The 18,547-nt window shown below is 63.8% G+C and overlaps 1 protein-coding gene across 1 annotated transcript in view; it reads right to left on the reverse strand.

The window, feature by feature from the left end:
- Positions 1–2,780: 2,780 nt before the first annotated feature.
- LRP1 (LDL receptor related protein 1) overlaps positions 2,781–18,547 on the reverse strand; it is a 72,285-nt gene continuing 56,518 nt past the window's right edge. Inside the window, exons 59-92 of the mRNA XM_086478565.1 lie at positions 18,153–18,336; positions 17,845–17,930; positions 17,380–17,499; positions 16,792–16,979; positions 16,328–16,533; positions 15,895–16,083; positions 15,533–15,681; positions 14,946–15,039; positions 14,398–14,514; positions 14,168–14,287; positions 13,506–13,628; positions 13,010–13,135; positions 12,620–12,736; positions 10,641–10,747; positions 10,302–10,434; positions 9,911–10,030; positions 9,247–9,369; positions 8,845–8,988; positions 8,619–8,753; positions 8,240–8,359; positions 7,684–7,955; positions 7,414–7,592; positions 7,070–7,176; positions 6,730–6,846; positions 6,188–6,364; positions 5,658–5,798; positions 5,405–5,578; positions 5,159–5,320; positions 4,704–4,878; positions 4,239–4,343; positions 3,976–4,040; positions 3,618–3,705; positions 3,290–3,434; positions 2,781–2,921 (exon numbers count right to left, since the gene is read on the reverse strand). Coding sequence (XP_086334691.1) covers positions 2,781–2,921; positions 3,290–3,434; positions 3,618–3,705; positions 3,976–4,040; positions 4,239–4,343; positions 4,704–4,878; positions 5,159–5,320; positions 5,405–5,578; positions 5,658–5,798; positions 6,188–6,364; positions 6,730–6,846; positions 7,070–7,176; positions 7,414–7,592; positions 7,684–7,955; positions 8,240–8,359; positions 8,619–8,753; positions 8,845–8,988; positions 9,247–9,369; positions 9,911–10,030; positions 10,302–10,434; positions 10,641–10,747; positions 12,620–12,736; positions 13,010–13,135; positions 13,506–13,628; positions 14,168–14,287; positions 14,398–14,514; positions 14,946–15,039; positions 15,533–15,681; positions 15,895–16,083; positions 16,328–16,533; positions 16,792–16,979; positions 17,380–17,499; positions 17,845–17,930; positions 18,153–18,336 — 4,749 coding nt within the window. The remainder of the gene's footprint in view (positions 2,922–3,289; positions 3,435–3,617; positions 3,706–3,975; positions 4,041–4,238; positions 4,344–4,703; positions 4,879–5,158; positions 5,321–5,404; positions 5,579–5,657; positions 5,799–6,187; positions 6,365–6,729; positions 6,847–7,069; positions 7,177–7,413; positions 7,593–7,683; positions 7,956–8,239; positions 8,360–8,618; positions 8,754–8,844; positions 8,989–9,246; positions 9,370–9,910; positions 10,031–10,301; positions 10,435–10,640; positions 10,748–12,619; positions 12,737–13,009; positions 13,136–13,505; positions 13,629–14,167; positions 14,288–14,397; positions 14,515–14,945; positions 15,040–15,532; positions 15,682–15,894; positions 16,084–16,327; positions 16,534–16,791; positions 16,980–17,379; positions 17,500–17,844; positions 17,931–18,152; positions 18,337–18,547) is intronic.

The raw sequence follows: 18,547 nt of genomic DNA on the forward strand, positions 1-18,547 counted from the left end.
ACGCCGCCTCCCCCCCAGTGCTGCATTTACCCCACTTGCCCCGGGGCTGCAGCAGGGACGGGGCAGCTGAACCCGGGGCCAACCTTGCCGGCACGGCCCGTGGGCCCCCAAACTCGCAGCCAGGGCCTCACCCCACATCACCAGTGCAAACTCCCAAGGCGGGGGGTCCCGGTGTCCCCGATGGTCTCACCAGGGAGCAAAGGGACACTAGGGTCTGTGAGAGGTCCGGGGGGCCCTGGGAAGACCACTCCCACACGATTAACAGCCCATTGGCCTAAGATTCGTGAGGGCAGAGGCATGGTGAGGGGAAATGAGTGAAGGTTTAAAAAAATAAAAAAGATTGAAGGAAAAAGAAGAGAAAAAGGAGGGGGGAGAGAGGGGAGGGGGAGAAAAAAAACCCTCTAGAGGAGATATAAGAAACCGATAAGTGAACAAAGAGCCGGTATTGAAATAGATCTGAGGACCGCGCCGCGCTCGGGCCGCGCCAGATCCGTTTGCAGAGGGGTTCGGGGCTTTTCAAAGGCAGCAGCCGCGTCCTCGTCCTCCGCTTGGCATCCGCGGGGGGCCGGGGGCGGCTGGTGCCGAGGCGGATGCTGGCAAGGAGGGTGCCAAGGGTCGACCCGCTCTGCCGAGCTGCAGGCCAGGGGATGCCACACGGCCCCGCCGCGGCCCTGGCCGCCCTCCCGACGCGCACCTGGCCTTGCTGCCGTGGTCCTGGCGCACGGTGGGCTCGAGCGCGGCCGGGTGCGGCTGCCGGCCAGAGGGCTTGACGCCCCCCGCACATGCAGTCCTGCTCAGCGGATGCGAGCCCCCGGCTGGCTGGCCCTGCCCTCCAGCCCCCGCCGCCGTCCGAGGGGTGCAGGTCGCCCCTCCCGACACCACCCCCCCCCCCCCCCAGCACCCGGTGCTGCCCCGTCCATCCCGGCCGGCTGCGACCCGGTGCCCGGGGCTGTGCGGGGCGGGAGCGTGGCCGGGGCGAGGAGCGGCGGGGCGGGAGCGCACGAGCGGTGGCTGGGGAGGGGACAGACGTTGGGCGGGTGACCCCCGGCCGCCCCCGCTGCCCCTCGGTCGGCCGGTACGAGGCCCCAGCGCGCGCCCCCCGCTCCCCCGTGGGAGGCGGTGCGGCACGGGGCCCTGCGCCGGGGTCTCTGGCCGCGGGGGGGGGGGGGGCACGGAGCCGCGTGTGCACACGGGGGGACACACGGGGGGCGCGTGCAGCCCCCCGCCCCCGTTCTCGAGGGCGGCGACGCCACCTGGTGGCGGCTTCCGGTAGCGCGAGCGCGCGCCGACGGTGCCCGGTGCCTCGGGGCGTTCGTGCTCCCGCAGCGCGGGGGTAGGAGCCGGCGCCGGGGCCGCAGCCGGTCGCGGTGCTCAGCGCGGCGGCCCGGGCGGCGCCGCCAGCCGCGGGGAGCAGGTGCGCACACGCGCGCTTCACGACGGGCGTCACGTGCCCCGGCGCGGGCGCTGCGCCCCGGGGAGCGCCCGGCAGCTCGGCGTGCACGCGCGCGCCCAGGCTCGCACACGCGGGCACCGCGCGCCCGCGCGCCCCTCCCCGGGTCGCGCACGGAGCCCCCCGTGCCCCACCCGCCCCCCCCGGGGAGCGGCGGAGCGGGAGGCCCCGGTGGGACGCACCCGCCTGACCCCGCCGCGGCAGGAGCGGCCCCGCCGGGCGTCGAGGGGCTCGGACCGCGTCACCCCGGGGCCCGGCTGGCACCGGGACCTGGGCTCCCCCCGCCCGCAGCCTCCCCGGCCCGCGCCTCCCCCCCAGCAGCAGCCTGTGCTTCAGTTTTTAAAAATTTTATTTATAACAATATCTGTTTTGTTTAGTTGTAAAGTAATCCAGCAAAAATTATTAAAACATTTCCCCCCAATAAAAGGATGGGGTCGCCCCCCGCCCTCCCCCCCACTTGCGTGCGTTTATTTCTACTATAAAAGCTAGGTCATCTCCATGTTTCTGTTGGGTTTGTTTTGTTTCTTTTTTCCTGTTAAAAAATGTGCATGTTGGAGAGCGGGCGAGGTGCCGGCGACAAACTGGAGCAAGGGGCCGCGGGGCCAGGCCTGCTGGGGACGGGGACCCTACGCAGCGCACCGGGGCTGGTGGCGGCGGTGGGGGCCTTCATCCCTGTCCCCTGTAACAGTCGGGCAGAGCAGAGAAGGGCAGGGAGGGAGGGAGAGGATGGGGAGGAAGAGATGGGGAGTGAGGGGAAGGGGGGGCCGAGGGAGGTTTGCAGAGGCCAGGCTGCAGGAGTAGGGGGGGACCCGGGGAGCAGCAGATTGGGGGGGGGGGCAGGCAAGGAAACAGGGCCCCAGGAGAGGGGAGCAGCAGGGGCCAGGGGAGGGGCGGAGCTGAGAGCTGGGGAGTGTGTGGCCCCTGCTCTGCCTCCGTCCTGCCTGCGCCCCACAGAGCGGTCACCCCATGTCTCCCGTCAGCCCCGGCTGCAACTGCCCCGGTGAGCTCGTCCTGGCACACTGACCGTGGCACCGTCCCTACGCCGAAACGCCGGCTCGTCCCGTGGGTGGGAGGGGGAGGCAGGGTGGGGGGACCCAATGTAAAGAGATTTAAAATAAACCAAAGCCGGATCTGGCAATGAGCGGCGCTGAGGCCTGGTACCGGGGAATATACAGGTAATAATACTGCTCACATAGAAAAGTAATAATCCTTCATTTGTACATTTATACAGTGGCTCTTGGCTCCCCCGGCCCCCGCCCGCCTCCTGCAATAGGTGTCTGTGCCAGGCCTGGGCGCCGTGGCCCGGCAGCCCTTCACCCCTGTCCTGCCCCTATGCCAGAGGGTCCGCCATGTCATCGTCTGCCCCCCGTGACAGCAGCTCCCGCTTCTCGTCCGTGCTAGCCAGCGAGTTGCGGCTGTTGTGGGCGCCCATGTACAGCGTGGCGTAGACAGGGTTGGTGAAGTTGGTGGGCTGCGGAGAGGGGGGAGCAGGTGGGAGGGGGCACGGATACCTCCCCTCCCCAGAAGAGCGGTCCCCAGAGGCGTCCCTTGCCCCGGGGTGCCTTGGTGAGAGCCCGCACCAGCCATGACCTCCTCTTGGTACAGCATCACTGACCCTGAGGCTGCAGCCATCCCTCCCCACAGCCTCCAACCCCGAAGCCTTCGCAACCCCTCGGAGCCCCCTAGATTCCTCTGCACAGAGAGCAGCCCTGGGGAGCCCCGACGCTGCCGCAGCAACCTGCCCCCCGCCTTGGCACGTGCACCCCCTGCATCCCCCACTTTGGGCTGGACCCTGCGCGGCCAACGGCCCCACTGTGCCACTGCGGCCCCACTCCTCACCTTGTCAGGGTCCAGGGCAAAGTCAGCATCCAGCAGCTCCCCCACGTCGTCGTCGGGCTCCCCCTCGTACATTTTGTAGGTGGGGTTCCCGATCTCCACGTTCATGGCACCATTCGTCATCCGCTGGTGCTGGAAGCCCTTGGCTCTGGGGAGGGTGTGAGATGGAGGGTCAGTGCCAGCAACACAGGGCGCAGCGAACGGGGCCTCCACCCCACCAGCCACCCTGCTGGTTTGTCCCGCACAACCAAGGCTTTCAAGCCCTCCAAAAGCAGGGTTTCTGTCCTGGCAGGGTAACACTGCCTGCCGGCCCCCAGCAGCCAGGACTCACCCTTTAATCCTCCATTTGTACCAGACAAAAGCCACCACGGTGAGCAGGATGAGCAGCAGCAGGATGGGGATGACGATGGAGGCCGTTCCTGCGGAAGGAGAGGTGCAGGTACAGTCAGAGCGGGCATGGGGGCCGGTGTCTGCATGCCCGGATCCCTGGGCAGCAGTGGGTCCAGCAGCCTGGGCTGGCCCTGCCCCGCGGGGAAGGACCTGCCCCCTCTCCACCAAAGAGCAGGCATCAGAAGTTGCACGGGGGTACCGGGCAACCCTGGCTCCGCAGGCAAAGATGTGCCCGTGCCCCGTGGGTTTGGCGTCGGGCCCCGCGGTGCCCCCCCGCGGCAGGACTGCCCCATACATACGGCTGCTCTGCTGCTCGCTGACGATGAAGTCCTCGCAGCGCGTCCCTGTCATCCCTGATGGGCACCTGAGAGCGCAGGGAGAGCACGGGGGTTAGCGGGGCAGGATGGCATGCAGGGAGGGAGAGGGAGAGGTGGGGCACAGACCTGGGGGTCAGGGTGGGCACACAGATTGGGGTCTGTCAGTCACGTGCTCCCTCTGCTTGGGGGGGCAAGTAGCCCACCTGTAGCTCCCCCACCGCCCCCCAACCCCCAGCTCTGCTTACAGGCACTCAGGCAGCTGCGTCTTGTCGCTGATGGAGCAGGTACCGCCATGCAGGCAGTAATTGTCACAGGTCAGGCAGCTCGGTGCTATCTTGCCATCCGGGCAGCTGCGGGGCAGAGAGGATCAGGCACACGCGTATCCCTGGCCTGCCCCGTGCCCCCCGCCCAGCCCCCAGGACTCTGCTTGCTGGAGGCTGTTAGCTCATCCCTCTGGCATGGCTCATGGCTGTGCCACACCAACAGCTGCTGGGACATCAGGATGCGCTTGGGGGAGAGACACCTCCATCGCCTCCTCCCGGGGCCCCAGGTTCTCCCAGATTTCTTAGCTGCCCTGAGTTACTGACCCAGCACCTCTCAGCCACGGCCAGTCCCCAGAGATCTGGCCATGGGGACACAGGTTTTTTCTTGGGCCCTTGCACCCACCACCTCCTCCCTCCTCCCTTGAGTTTGATGTCCCTAGCACCTACATGCAGGAGACTTCTCCACTCTGCTTGTTGATGTTGCACTTGCCCTCCTGGCACCGGGAGCATTTGTTGTCCTGGCACTGGGTGCCCTCGAACTGTGGAGGGCAGCGGCACTGCTTGGCACCACTGGCTGTCATCTGGCAAACACCCTCGTTCTCACAGTAGTCAAAGCACTGCCCTGCAGGGAACAGTGGGGTCAGGGTGGGCAAGCCCCATGCTGGCCCCTTGGACCACTGGCCCCTCCAGAGGGCTGCTTGTGGCACCGGTCCCCCATGGAGCACCACACCGCCCCAGCTCCCCAGAGAGCATCCCCCAAAAGAGGAGGGATCTGGGAGTCCAACCGCTCGGGCACTGTCCCCAGAGGTCCCCAAAGAGCATCCCCTAGAACAGGGGTACCCAGCAGTCCGACCTCCCAGGTCTTCACCCCAGCCACCCTCGCCAGGGCAGGCAGCACTCACGGTACTGGCAGCGGTCCCCGATGAAGGTGGGCAGGCAGCGGCAATTGGGCTGGTTGCCCTGGTTGACGGTGCAGCTGCCGTTGTTCAGGCAGTAGTCGGTGCACACTTGCTGGTTGCACCGGGGCCCAGTGAAGCCGGTGGGGCAGCGGCAAGTCGGCATGCCTGAGAACGAGAGCCATTAGCGTGCTCCCTGTCTGTCCGCCCAGGACCAGGTCCGACCCCCAGGCTCGCCCCCAGCAGCCTCACCTGAGGGGGAGGCGGCACATGTGCCCCCATTCTGGCAGTAGTCCCAGCACTGGTCAATCTGGCACTTCTCGCCATTGTAGCGCGGCTGGCAGCGGCACTTGGCCTGCTTGCGGGCGTTGAGGAAGCAGCTGCCGCCATTCAGGCAGACAAGGTCGCAGGTGTCAGTGGTGGGCACTGGGAGAGAGGGATGGAGGTGAGCGGGATCGCACCAGGCAGGAGCCCCCTCCTCATCCTCCTCCTCCAGACCACCTACCGACGGGGGAGATGGTGGGCGAGGGAATGACCACACAGGTGCCATTGTCCAGGCGCTTGCCGTTGGGGCAGGTGCAGACGGGGCCGCTAGGGCTGAGCAGGCAGAGCCACTCGCACTTCTTGCGGTCACAAGGGTTGGTCACTGCCGAGAGGGGAGGGGACAACGCGGGGTGAGGATGGCAGGGTGACCCCCCCGAGCCCTCCTGGCAAACGACTGCTCCCCAACAGCTCTAGGACATCCCCCACGGCCCTAGAGCTGCCCAGGCCCTGTGCCCGTCCCCCAGGCGCCAGTTGACAGCTCGCCATGGCAGGTGGCCTCCCCCAATCCACTCCCCTCCCCACTAATCCCCGCTGCTCTGCACATCCAGATGCCCCCTACTTTGGGCAGGGAAGCTGGGTGGCGGAGTCCCCTCTTGCCCCAAGCTCTGCCAGCGCTCCCCTCACCCTCTGGCACCTCACATCAGAGATCAGGGCCTGGGCACCCTCTTCCCACCCTGAGAGTAGGGTGAGGGTCCCCAGCTTGGCACGCACCCTCCGGTTGCTTGTATTGGTGGTAGAGCACGACGTCAGTGGCATGGTTGAGGCCAGACGTCAGGTTGGTGACAGCCTTGTGCCCGAACTTGTGGATCTTGAAGATGCGGTTGTTGATGTAGGTGACACCGTAGATGTAGTCCTCGAAGATGTCGATGCTGAAAGGATGGCTCAGCCCTGGGGAAGCGAAGAGGGGACAGTGCAGGCAGAGGTGGCACAGCTGGCTGCTCACTCCCTTGGGCAGGGCTGATTAGGGATTCATGGTGGATTTGAGGCTAAGGCCTCCCACCCTGTACGAGTGGGACAGTGTCGGGGGACAGCAGTGCCAGTAGGCTCTGGTCCTGCTGTGGAACATTTAACGAGGGAAACCCACCCTCGCTGCCATCTGCTGAGCAGCCCTGGCTAAGCGTTGGGGTCTGCCCTGCAGCACGACCCAGGCCAGGGGCCCTGCGGAGCTGGGCTGTGCCAGGACCCCACACCAGGGACGTGGTCACCTGGCAGGCCCCTCCCTGCTGCTCTGGCAGGCCTCGGGCACTGCTTACCCTTCTTGTTGTCGATGGCCACAACGGGGTCGGTGCCGTTGAGCCGGATGCTGCCGATGACGGAGAGCTTGGCATCGGCCCAGTACAGCCGCTCGTTGTGGTAGTCCACAGCCAGGCCTAAAGGGGTACACACCTCCCGGTGAGGTACAGGCCCCCAGCCCATCCCGAGCCCCTCCTGATCACGTGATCAGCAGAGCAGCCCCCCTGCTGCCTCTACACACTCCTGCCACAGGGCTCAGAGTTCCCCAGCTGACCCTGCCCGACACAAGGGGGTTGTATGTCCCTCCTGTCAAGGCTTTCACCACCCTTCGTGCCCCTCCTGGCACCCATCTTGGTTCACCTGTTGGCCACTGGATGTTGTCCTGCACCAGGGTCTCGCGCAGTGTCCCGTCCATAGCGGCTGTCTCAATCTTGGGGTGATTGCCCCAGTCTGACCAGTACATAGTCCTGCGAGGGACACAGGCAAGTCATTCCCAGCAGGGAAGCAAGAAGAGGAAGAGCAGGACAGTCCAACACCCCACTGAGCTCCCACGTTCTTGAGTCACTGACGTGACCCCAACGGGCCAGCTGACTCCTCAGCACAGCAACTTGAGCTGACGCGGAGAGTGATACTGGGGCACAAGGAGCTTCCAGCATGGATGGGCTGGGGGCAGAGGGAAGGGAGGAAGGGCTCGAGTCTCTCACCCCCTAAGCGGGTCGACCACAATGGCATGGGGCTCATCAATCATGCCCGAGATCAGCGTCTTGCGATTCTCGCCTTTCATCTGTGCCACCTCAATGACATCCCGCCCTGAGTCTGTCCAGTAGATGTTCCCAGCCACCCAGTCGATGGCAATTCCCCGTGGCATCTTCAGCCCCGAGATCTGTGAAGGGCAGAAAGTGGGGAGAGGTGAGGGCAGACGATGCCGGCAGCCCGGCCTCAGTGCCTCCCGCCACGCCCCCGACAGAGCTCACATTCAGGTGGGTGACGCCGCCGTCGATCTGGCGCCGGTTGCGGTTGGAGGCGGTGGAGGCAGTGGAAGAGGCAGGCAGCTCCCGGTATGAGATCCTGCCTGTGTGCCAGTTGGTCCAGTAGATCTTGTTGCCCTTGACATAGATGTCCATGGCGTCGATGCGCACGTTCTCGTCGCCCTGGAAGGCCGGCTCGTAGGCAGAGTTGGGGTTGAAGGGGTACATGCTCCGGATCTTGTTGTCATCCGCAATGTAGAGGATTTGGTGCTCGGAGCCTGCAGAGGAGGAGCTGTTGGTGCAGGCTGGGCTGGGAGTAGGGGGTCAGCCCAGCTCCACGGGACTGCTGGGAGCTTGGCACCCCCTCCTTGGGGCTTGCTCTGCCGGGGAAGGACAGACTGACTGCACCAGCAGAGCGCAGCACCTGCCCTCGGCTGTGGCAGAACGAAAGGTGGGCAGAGGTGCAGGGGGAGGAAGAGGAGCAGGGAGGTAAGAGCGGCTGGATCCTGCAGGGTAGCACAGGCATGCACCGGACGGGTGCTGGCCCCCGTTCCCTCCTGACCTTCTGCCTTGCACATGTTGTCTGTCTTCATGAAGTTCTTGGCGCAGCTGCAGACGTGGGAGCCCTTGGTGTTGTTGCAGAGCTGGGAGCAGGTCCCAAAGTGCAGGCACTCGTTGACGTCTAGGCAGCGGGAGGCAGGAGTCAGAGGGGAGACCAGGAGGGTGCCCTCATGCACACAGCCTGGGCCAGCACCTCTCTGGGGACTGGTCTGCACTACCCAGGGCTCGGAGACCCCGTCTCTCCCCATCCCCCATGTCTGTGCCCCAAGGACACCATTTCTGATGCTCCACAGGCATGAAGACACATCATACTGGCAAACACCAACCGTAAACCTGATGGCCCAACCCCAAGCCCTCTCTCCGGCAGCAATGGGAAGTACCTTGGCAGGAATTCTTCTCTGGCACCTTCTGGAAGCCTCTGCGGCACGTGCAGTATGTGGTGGACTGCGACTGAATGCACTGGGCCTCATCTCCACACATGGTGGTGTTGGTCATGCAGTCGTACGACTTGTGCTCTGGGGCAGAACGTGCCGTCAGCACCCGCGCCTTCGCGGTTTCCCCAGTGCCCACCCTCGGCACCCCCCGACACCCCAGCTCCCCACCCACCATGGGAGCAGGACTCCTCATCGGAGCCATCTCCACAGTCGTCAAAGAAGTTGCAGCGGAGGTTGGTGCTGATGCACTTCTTGTTCTCGCACAAGAACTCGTTCTTGTCCTGGCTGCAGCTTTTGGGCTTGGTCGTGGGTGACTCTGCGGGAGCACAGACAGTGGCTGTGATGCCCCGTGACCCCAGGCACCCAGTCCCATGGGAGCCTCAGGGTGCGAACAGCACGGGAAGGGGCCCAGGATGCCTGGACCCGCCTCCCGGTTTTGGGAGGGAGGGGGCGAAGCAAACCCCAACACCTGAGCTAAACCCAGGGCTCTGCAAGGACCAGCCTGAGGACAGCGGCGACCCACTGCCCCATCCACGCCGGGCGCAGAGCAGTGCCCATGGGCAGCCCCACTCACCGCAGTCCTTCTCATCCGTGTTGTCTCCACAGTTGTCAATGCCGTCACACTGTCGACCGATCCACAGACATACCCGGTCGTTCTTGCAGCGGAACGGTCTGTTGGGGGGACACTGGAATTTCACTGCACCAGCAAACAGAAACAAACGGTGACGGTGAAAGGAGACGCCATAGCCAGGCTGCCACACTTGTCACAAGCCGCTGCTCAGCCTCTGCCCGCTCTCCGGGGAGGCCTGTCCCACGAGGGTGAGCAGGCTCCGGAGACTAAAGCAAAGAGACTGAAGCAGAGACAATCGCCCGGTTGCTGGCCCAGCTACAGGAGGGTCAGCCCTCTCCTCACGCAGCCCCCCGGCCTCTCAGCCTGCGCTCCCCTCTACCAGCCCCACGCCCGGCTCAGCACCTCTGCAACTCCGCTCTCTCGACTGGAACCACTTCCTGCCCCCTTGGCCCCACTGGCTGTCCCCGAGGGAACCCATCTAGAGGGGGCATGCGGAGCTGCCAGAGGTACCCCAGTCCCCCAGGTACCCGCAGCAGTGCCCAGGCTCTGGGACTGTCACCTTTCCCTGGTGTGCAGGTGCTCGGGGCAGGCCACAGCCCCTGCAGGCAGACGTGTGCCAGGCAGGGGCCTTGCCAGGAGCAGGGAGAGGCAACGTGGTGTCACTCACAGCACTCCTCGGGGTTTTCATCAGAGTTATCCCCGCAGTCATCCTCCCCATCGCACTTCCAGGCCAGGGGCTTGCACAGCGTGTTGTTGCACTGGAACTCGTCCAGGGGACACGTGCGAACTGTGACAGCACAGGGCAGGAGAAGACATGTCAGCCAGTGCTGCCTGGCTGCCAAAACGTCGGTCTGGAGCCAAAACTAATTTCCAGCATAGCTGGGGGCTCTCCAGGGCTCGGATCTGTGTCCGTGCATGCCCTGGCACCGGGTACAGCGGTGCTGACACACACACAGGGGAGCGCTCCCACCCACAGCGGGGACACAGGAGACACAAGGACACGGGGGGGGGCGGGGAAGATGACCAGCCCCGAGGGAGCCACGTAGCACTGCCGTTACCCCCAGTGCCGCAGTTCTCCTCGTCGGTGCCATCCATGCAATCCGCATCAGCATCGCAGCGCCAGCGCATGGGGATGCAGTGCCCGTTCTTGCACTGGAACTGGTCGAACTCGCAGCGCGGTGTGCAGTCTTTCTGCAGGGGAAGGGCAAGGGACAGCGGTCAGCAGGGACAGCCCCGGCCGTGGCAGCCTCCTGTCCTGTGACTGCTCTCAGTCCCTGCTTGGTGGCCGGGGACCACCGGCAGAGGTAGACTGGGTGGGACGTGACCCTGCTCCCACAAGCAAGGGCACGGGCAGGGTGAAGGTGCTGGCAGGGAGTCCCGTGCCCGTGGTGCCATACCTCGTCAGAGCCATCTGCACAGTCATGGTCCCCATCGCACTTCCACCTGCCGGCGATGCAGCGGCCGTTGGCACACGAGAACTCGCTCTCCGAGCAGGGCCGGGGCGCTGGGGACAGAGAACACAGGGCGTCCCCCTGAGCGCGGGCTGCAGGCAGGGCTGCGAGGGCACAGGGACACCCTGTCCAACAGCTGGGGGGCACAGGCTGACACAGACATACGCCCAGCGGCACTGGGGACAGGGTGGGGTGCAAGCAGAGCCGGGGGAACTGCCAGAGAGGGGCACAACTGATACCACCTCCCAGCCCCCTTCCCATCCCACTCCAGGGCTCCCAGCTCCTTGCGGGGAAACGGGGTTTTTGGGGGTACTACGGCCATAGACTCGCTTCTGGCAGCTTCCCAGCTGCATGTGTCCCCCGAATCATTCTCCACTGAAGGCGGTACTAGCCCCACCGCTCCCAGCTGCCCATGTCTGCTGCCCTACTGGCGGCTGCGGGCAGGAGGACAGGCAGCGGCGCCCGGCCAGGTCTGGCAGAGCCGTGCCCCCTGTCCCCCCCTCGCAGGGCACGGGGACAGACTCCCCCTCGCAGCTCAACGCGCCCGCTGGGCTGGCAGCGGCACAGTCGGTGTCAAATCTGTCTGCAGGAGGACAGCACGCGACACGTCCTCCCGCCCGGAACGGCTTTGGGACCCTTCCCCTCCCCATTGTCCCGGCCCCCCTGGCTGCAGCGCAGAAGCCAAAAGGGCTGTAGGGGAAGAGGGGGGCAGGGGGTGTCCAGTCGGAGCAGGAAGGGTCAAGGTAGGGACAGATTTTGGAGCCAACTATGAGCCATGCACGGGCCCGGGTAGTGGAGGCAGCAGGGTTGGACCCTCCCTGACTGCGGCTCCGGTGGAGGGAGATGCTGGTGCTGATGCTGAGTAAATCAGCCTGGGTTGTCCAGTCCAGACCCCTCTGCCCTCACCTAGAATTCATTGTCTTCATTTACTTTAGAAAGACTACATGGAATTAAAAGATTTTGGCAGGAACCTACCTCTGAATGCCCCATAACGACAGTGTGAAAATGGAGAAAAACATAAGATGAAGTGAAATGGCACAAACTCAAAACCACGACGTGAAATCAACAGAAAAGAAAAAGAAGTTGCACCCTAGAGAGCTGCAGGGAGACAGAGGGATCCGGGGCAGGTGCTGCATGGTGGGAAGAGGGTCTGGCTCTGCCCAGGCACCTGCAGCTGCAGCAGACCCCGGCGCCATCCCATGGGCAGCTTGGGCCCCCCCAGAGGGAGAGGACAGGGGTCCTGCTTGCAGCAGAGCCCCAAGAACTCTTGTCCATGTGAACGGTCACAGTCCTCTGCTGCTCAGCAGGGCAGGTGCGGGCACAGCTCTGCTAACGAGCAGTAACTCATTAAGGGGCAGCAACTTGATAATTCGCCATGGCTTCTGGGGACCAGCCACCTTCCCGCACGCTGGTCCAGGTCCAGGTTTGTGACCCGGGTCCAGGTGGTTTCACAGCTCCCCTCCCAAAGGCTCAGCGGGTCCCCACCGCATTCCCAGGCCAAACCATTTCAAAGGGTGCTGCTGGCCAGGCTGGGGCCAAAGCACGGGGCGACAGTCTAGAGCAAAGCTGCTTCACTGTGAGTGGGATGAGGCACCCGTGGGTGAGCATGGCTGTGCAGGGCCCACGTGCTGCCTACCGGGAAGGATGTTGGGGTCACCTCCTCCCTTTTACATGTCCCACTTGGGCCTCTCCTCAAAACAGCCAGCAGCCGAGCCCTGGCTGCGGGACCAGGCTAGCCAGACCCCTGGAGCCCAGGAGGAGAAGGCTCCTCTCCGGGCTCGCTGGCCATCAGCCTCCACCAGCCTGATGCTCCCCGCCACAGCTGGCAGCACCGGCAGGCAGAGAGGCTGGGGGGACCTGAACTTCTCCCCTCTCCACTGCACAGCTAGCTCCTGGAATAGCAAAGGCTTGAAGGTGGCACGTACTGCAGCTCTCCTCATCCGAGTTGTCCCCGCAGTCGTTGTCATAGTCGCACTGCCACCGGCCCGGCACACAGCGGTTGTTCTTGCAGCGGAACTGGTAGGGCTCGCAGGTACGTTCATCTGGGAGGGATGAGACAGGGACAGGCATCAGCATCGCCACGCACAAGGGGAGGGATGGGCACACCAGCCAGCAGGGCGGGCAGTGCTGCTCTCTGCCAGCCTCCCTCCCACCCAGCCTTGCCCACGCAGTTTGGAAAAGGAGCAGCTAAAACTTCCCCCAACCCCGGCACACCGAGGAGGCAGAGGGCACAGACAGGGCCAGGGCAGCCTGACCTTTGCGGAAGGGGGGGACATAAAATGCCCTCTGGGCTTGTCGCCACGGTCCCTGCTCACCGCATTCCTCCTTGGGCTCGTCGGACCCGTCCCCGCAGTCATCCTCCCCGTCACACTTCCAGCGCGCTGGGATGCACCTGCCCGAGTCCTTGCACCGGAACTCGTCCACGCCACACGTCATTTGTGCTAGAGGGGAGAAACACGATGACACAGATATGGGGAGGGGAGGCGGGGTTAGCACTCGCCAGGCACATTTCTTTCTCTGCAGGGCTGATGAACACCTTGTGCCAGCAGCCTGGAGCTGACTGCAGCAGCCCTGCTTGGATCAGGGAGGGCAAGCTGCCCCCTTTTCTCTGGGGGGAAGTCAGAGAGAGGGGTATCTCAGCGGGACAGGTCCAGGCAGAGCCACCACCACCCGCTGCCCAAAAAGCCTGCGGGGACTGAGCAGGGACCCGCCCTCCCGCAGGCAAAGACACCCAGACGTGACCGGCTGCAGGGGAGCTCCCGGTTTCGGTGTGGCCAGCCCCAGCCCCGGCTCCCCGCGCAGCCTTCTTACTGCAGTTGGCAGGTTCATCTGAGCCATCCACACAGTCGTTGTCCCGGTCGCACACCCAGACACGGGGGATGCAGCGCTTGGTGATTGCGCACTGGAACTGGTTGGGGGCACAAGTCACCTCCGCTGCAGGAGGGAGAAGCAGAGTCAGGAGAGGCAGCGGGGCAGGCAGGGGTCTGCCAGCCGCCACCCCACAAAAAAGCTCTCCAGAGCGGAGGGGCACACAGATGCTCTGGGCAGCCCAAGTGTCTGGCCATGCTTGGTGAACACGTGCACGAGAGGGGAGGGGAGCGGAGCCCTGTGGTGGCCGCAGAAGACTTGACCAGCTGCAGGGACACAGGGCAGAAGCCACGAGATCCCTCAACTGTGCAACAGGCTCAGTGCAAATCCATGGCAAATATTGAACTTGCCACTCCAAGGGATTTAAGGATTTCGTTTCCACTAGGAAACAGAAGTGTCTGTAGTGGCAGCAGGGTGACGGTGGGCAGAGGCTCTATGCAGAGCAGAGTTAAGGAGAAAGCCCCATGCCCAGGGGCACGACCACCCAGAAATCAGCCTGCAGAGAAGCCAATGCCCAAAGAGATGGATCTGATGCAGCACTGAACTACTTGCCTCCAACCGTGCATGCTCCCCATCCCTAACATGCTGACAAGCTCCCCACTTACGGCAGTCCTTCTCATCCTCGCCATCACCACAGTTGTCCTGACCATTGCAGCGGAAAATGCCGGGGATGCAGCGGTTGGTGTTGGTGCATTTGAACTGGCTGGGCAGACAGACGTGGATATCTGGGAAGGGAGGCAGCACGGTCAAAAGCTGACACGCTGCCTCTCTGCTCTACTGGGATGCTGCAGCCCTGCTGGGGTTTGAGGGTCACGAGGAGAGGTGGAGAACCTACCACAGTTGGCTTCATCCGAGTTGTCCTGGCAGTCGTTGTCTCCATCACAGATGAAGGCTGGGTTGGTGCAGATCCCAGTGGAGCACTGGAACTGCCCCGGCCTGCATTTGAACTCAGCTGTGGGGCAAATAAGGCAGGGTGAAATGTTTGCTCTGGGGAACATTTTCAGGGCAAACCTTAACCTCCGGCTTTCCCTTCTGGGGTCCTCAGCAGGGACGGAGCAACCAGCACCCAGCTCTGGGCTCTGCCGCAGCAAAGGGGCAGCACTGCTCCAAGAGCAGCAGCTGGCCGTTGTCCTCCATGGGGCAACACCCCATGCAGGGACAGCGCGTTATCCCACTGCCCTTTAAGCCCCGCCAATGGGGTAACCCTCCCCTCCACCAGAGCCGAGCAGGGAGCAGCAGGGCTGTCCCGAAGCCCGGGCAGCAGCAGGGCTTTGGGGGACCAGCTGCACAAGCAGTGCCAGGCTGTAGGGCTGGCAAGAGCCAGGCAGCGTGACCGGGGCGCTGGGACATCGTGGGCTGTGGTCAGCCCCACGTGGCACTCACGGCAGTCCTCCGGCTCGTCGGATCGGTCCCCACAGTCGTCCTCTGTGTCGCATTTCCACCAGAAAGGGATGCACTTGTCATTCTTGCAGACAAACTGTGATGGAGAAAGGAGCTTGTGTGGGTGGCTTGGAATGGGGAGGGAGAACCCCAGAAGGCTTTGTCCTCAGGGAACTCTGCCAAGGGCACTGATCTCTGTGCTGTCCCTTCCCAGGCAGCCCCAGGACACTCTGTGTCCTGACCTGGAGCAAAGCCTTAACCCTGAGCCCACCCCACACAGCCTCTGGGCTTTGAGGGAGGGAGGGGGGTCAGGCAGAGCCGGAGGGTTTCTGGCTCCCCTGGGCACCTGCAGACGACTGCAGTCTGTATGTACTGGGAAGTGCCACAGGAGGGAGGTGTTGCCTTTGCCTGGCGAAGGCGTGGGCACACCAGCACCCGGCGTGGGCACACCAGCACCCAGTGCTGGCACCAGCATGAGCAGAAGAGCTGGGACCTGGTGAAACCATGGCAGGAGGGATACGCACACGAGCACAGGCACACACTCGCTGCAGCGGGGATGCCCACGCAGGCAGGGGCAGGCAGGCTGTTACCTGGCTGGCTGTGCAGTTGGAGACGCAGGTTTTACCATCGCTGCCCAAGTAGAAGTTGGTGGGACAAGCACACTTATGCCCCCCGCCGGGCGACAGGAGGCAGAGGTTGCTGCAGCCGGCGTTGTTGGTCTTGCAGGGGTGGTTGGGAACTGGGGAGAGCAGGGAGACAACGGCAAGTCAGACCAAGGCGGGGGACCCTCAGGGTGGCACGTGAACCCCCAGCTGCAAGACCCTTCTCACCGCATGCCCCCCCTCCTGCACCCCCTCCCCAACCTGGGGTCCCTTTGCACATCGTGCCCAGCCCCAGCCTCCTGCCCAGGGCTGCTCCACAGCACCAGGGCCACCCCAGCCCCGCAGCTCACCATCAGGCTGGCGGTAGGGGTGGTAGATGTGGATGTCCATGGGGCGGTGCAGCGTGCTGATCAGCAGGGTCTTGTTGGCTCCTGTAGTCTTGTGGGCCCGGTTGATAGACTTGGTCTCCCAGTCGGTCCAGTAAATGAAATCCTCAAAGAGGGTGAGCGCGAAGATGTGCGGGATGTCCTGGCTCAGCACTGCAAGGGGGAGCGGGGGGCTCAGCAAGGGGCTGCCCCACACCACTGCTGCCACAGCGCAGCCTTTCTCCAGGGATGGCTCAGCCAGGGAACAAACCTCTTCCCCTGGTCAGAGGCACAGTGGAGCGGCCAGAGCTGGGGACCGTACCCAGCAGCAACAGCCCTGGCTCCTGCTCCCACGACCGATGCAAAGCCCACACCCCACAAAGGCCTGGTGGCGCCCCAGGAGCCCCGGCGCTCTCACCTGTGTGCCGGTTGGAGCCGTCCAGGCTGGCAAACTCGATGTAGTCCTCCCGCGCATCGGCCCAATAGATCCGGCTGTTGATGTAGTCGAGGGTGAGGCCATTGGGCCAAGTTATCTTGGTGTCAACAATGACGCTGCGGTTGGTGCCATCCATGCCAATCTTCCCGATGAGGGAGTGGTCCCCCCAGTCCGTCCAGTATAGGTACCTGGGGATGAAATGGAAGAGCAGAGGGAGGCTGAGTCTGGCCCAAGCCACAGCAGTGGCTGCACTCTGACCGTCGCATGGTCAAACCAAGGTGCCTGGGCACATGGGTGCAGGGCAGGGAGAAGCAGTCAGCTGTCCCGAGGCAAGGAGGGAAGGCCTTGTCCCACCTCCCAGCCTCCAGGGCTCTGGCAAGACGGCAGAGGGGCTGCCAGCCCCCTCCCTGCGAAGAGGGGAAGGTCCAGGTTCCCCAGGCTCTCACCCATTCTGCACATCCACCACCAGCGCCCGGGGCTCACGCAGGCCTGAGTTCACCAGCACAGTGCGGTAGGCGCCGTTGAGCTTCGACACTTCGATGGTGTCCCGACCTTTGTCGCACCAGTACAGGTTGCCTCCCACCCAGTCCACAGCCAGCCCGTCGGGGTTGCTGAGGCCAGTGCGGTGAAGAACCTGTTGGGAGAAAACAGAGGTATTTGGGCTGGACAGGGAGAACCAGATCCTGCCCTGGTCCCTCAGGGATGACAACATCCCCCTTCCCTGGCACATCGACCCTGCAGACGGTCCTGCCCAGCTCCCTTTCCTCACTCCTCTCTCCCCTCAACCCTCCTTGCCCACTGCTTTTGGACAGCATGGAGCCCACCTCTGATGGGGGTGGTGCTGCAAAACATCCCTGTAGCAGCACGGCCTGATGCCCTGAGCCCAGTGATGACTCCACAGCGGGGCTTGTGCCCTCTTCCTCTGTGGCCCTGGTGCCAGTCTGGGACCCTCCAGGCAGGCTCTCTGTGCAGGAGGCGGGCAAGGACCAGCTGCCCGCACCGGGGGTGCCCAAGGGGCTGCCTCAGTCCCCCACCTGAACGTTGCTCCCGTTGATGTGCATGCGGCGGATCATGCTGCCCTGCGTGGTGACATCTGTCCAGTAGATCATCTGCTCCCGATAGTCGAAATCCAGAGCCACTGCGTTGTTCAGCCCCTGGGAGGAAGGGAGAAGCGTTCAAACAGCCTCATCTGCTCGCACAGGGTCGTGGGGGCTTTATAAAAACCAGTGAGGCCCCAGCCTCAAGTCCCGGTCCCTGCAGCAGAGGAGTTAAAAGCACCTACAGACAACCGTGGTGCAGCCCCTACCAGTCTGCTACCAAAGAGCTACTGTTTACACAGGACCTCCTGTACACTCCTAGCGAGAGCTGTTCTCTATACAGGATCTACCACCTGCCCGAGAAGCCAAGAGCCCATACTCCCAGGCTGGCAGGTCTTGTGCCCTGCAGGGCCGCTCTCCAACCCCAAACCTGCCCCCTCCTGCTCCCAGCTCCGCCCGCACCTGCTTGAGCAGTGTGTAGTTGGAGCCATCCAAGTTGAGCTTCCTCAGGTAGTACCGGTTGGCAAAGATGAGGAAGGGCTCTTCATCTGCACAGGGAAACCACGAGATGTGTAAGGAAGTGTCGCTGGGACGTGGGTAGGTCCGCTGCGGACCTGCTGTCCTCCCTGCCCCAGTGCTTCCCAGCTCTCCTTCATGAGTCAGGCGCAGCTACGTCACCTTGCAGAGCACTGTGACCGACTCCAATGCCGGCAGCATCCCATGGTCACGAGAAGAGCACCCCTGCCTCTGTGCCTGCTCTTGGCTCTCACCTGTGACAGCTTTACAGCTGGTGGGGTTGTCAGGTTTGAGCTTGTAGCCCTCTGTGCACAGGCACTTGTAGCTCCCCAGAGTGTTGATGCACTTCTGGCTGCAGGGGTAGGTGGTGGAGCACTCATCGATGTCAATGCACGTCTTCCCGTCGTCCTTCAGCCGGAACCCAGGACGGCATCTACACTGCAGGAGGCAACCCAGAGCTGTTAGACATATCCAGGGCCCGCACGCTGGGACGTGACAGGCATCACCATAGGACAAGCGGGCTCAGGCACAGACAGCTCACAGACACAAGACAGCACACACAAGTGCGGGCCAAAAGTGGCCGTGTGTGCATCCGTGGCCCAGCTGGCACAGGACAGAAGCAACCCTCATGCCGAGTGTGTCCGGAGGA

This window comes from Leptosomus discolor, chromosome 27 (genome assembly GCF_034619465.1).
Source record: "Leptosomus discolor isolate bLepDis1 chromosome 27, bLepDis1.hap2, whole genome shotgun sequence".
In the NCBI taxonomy this organism is placed as follows: Eukaryota; Metazoa; Chordata; class Aves; order Leptosomiformes; family Leptosomidae; genus Leptosomus; species Leptosomus discolor.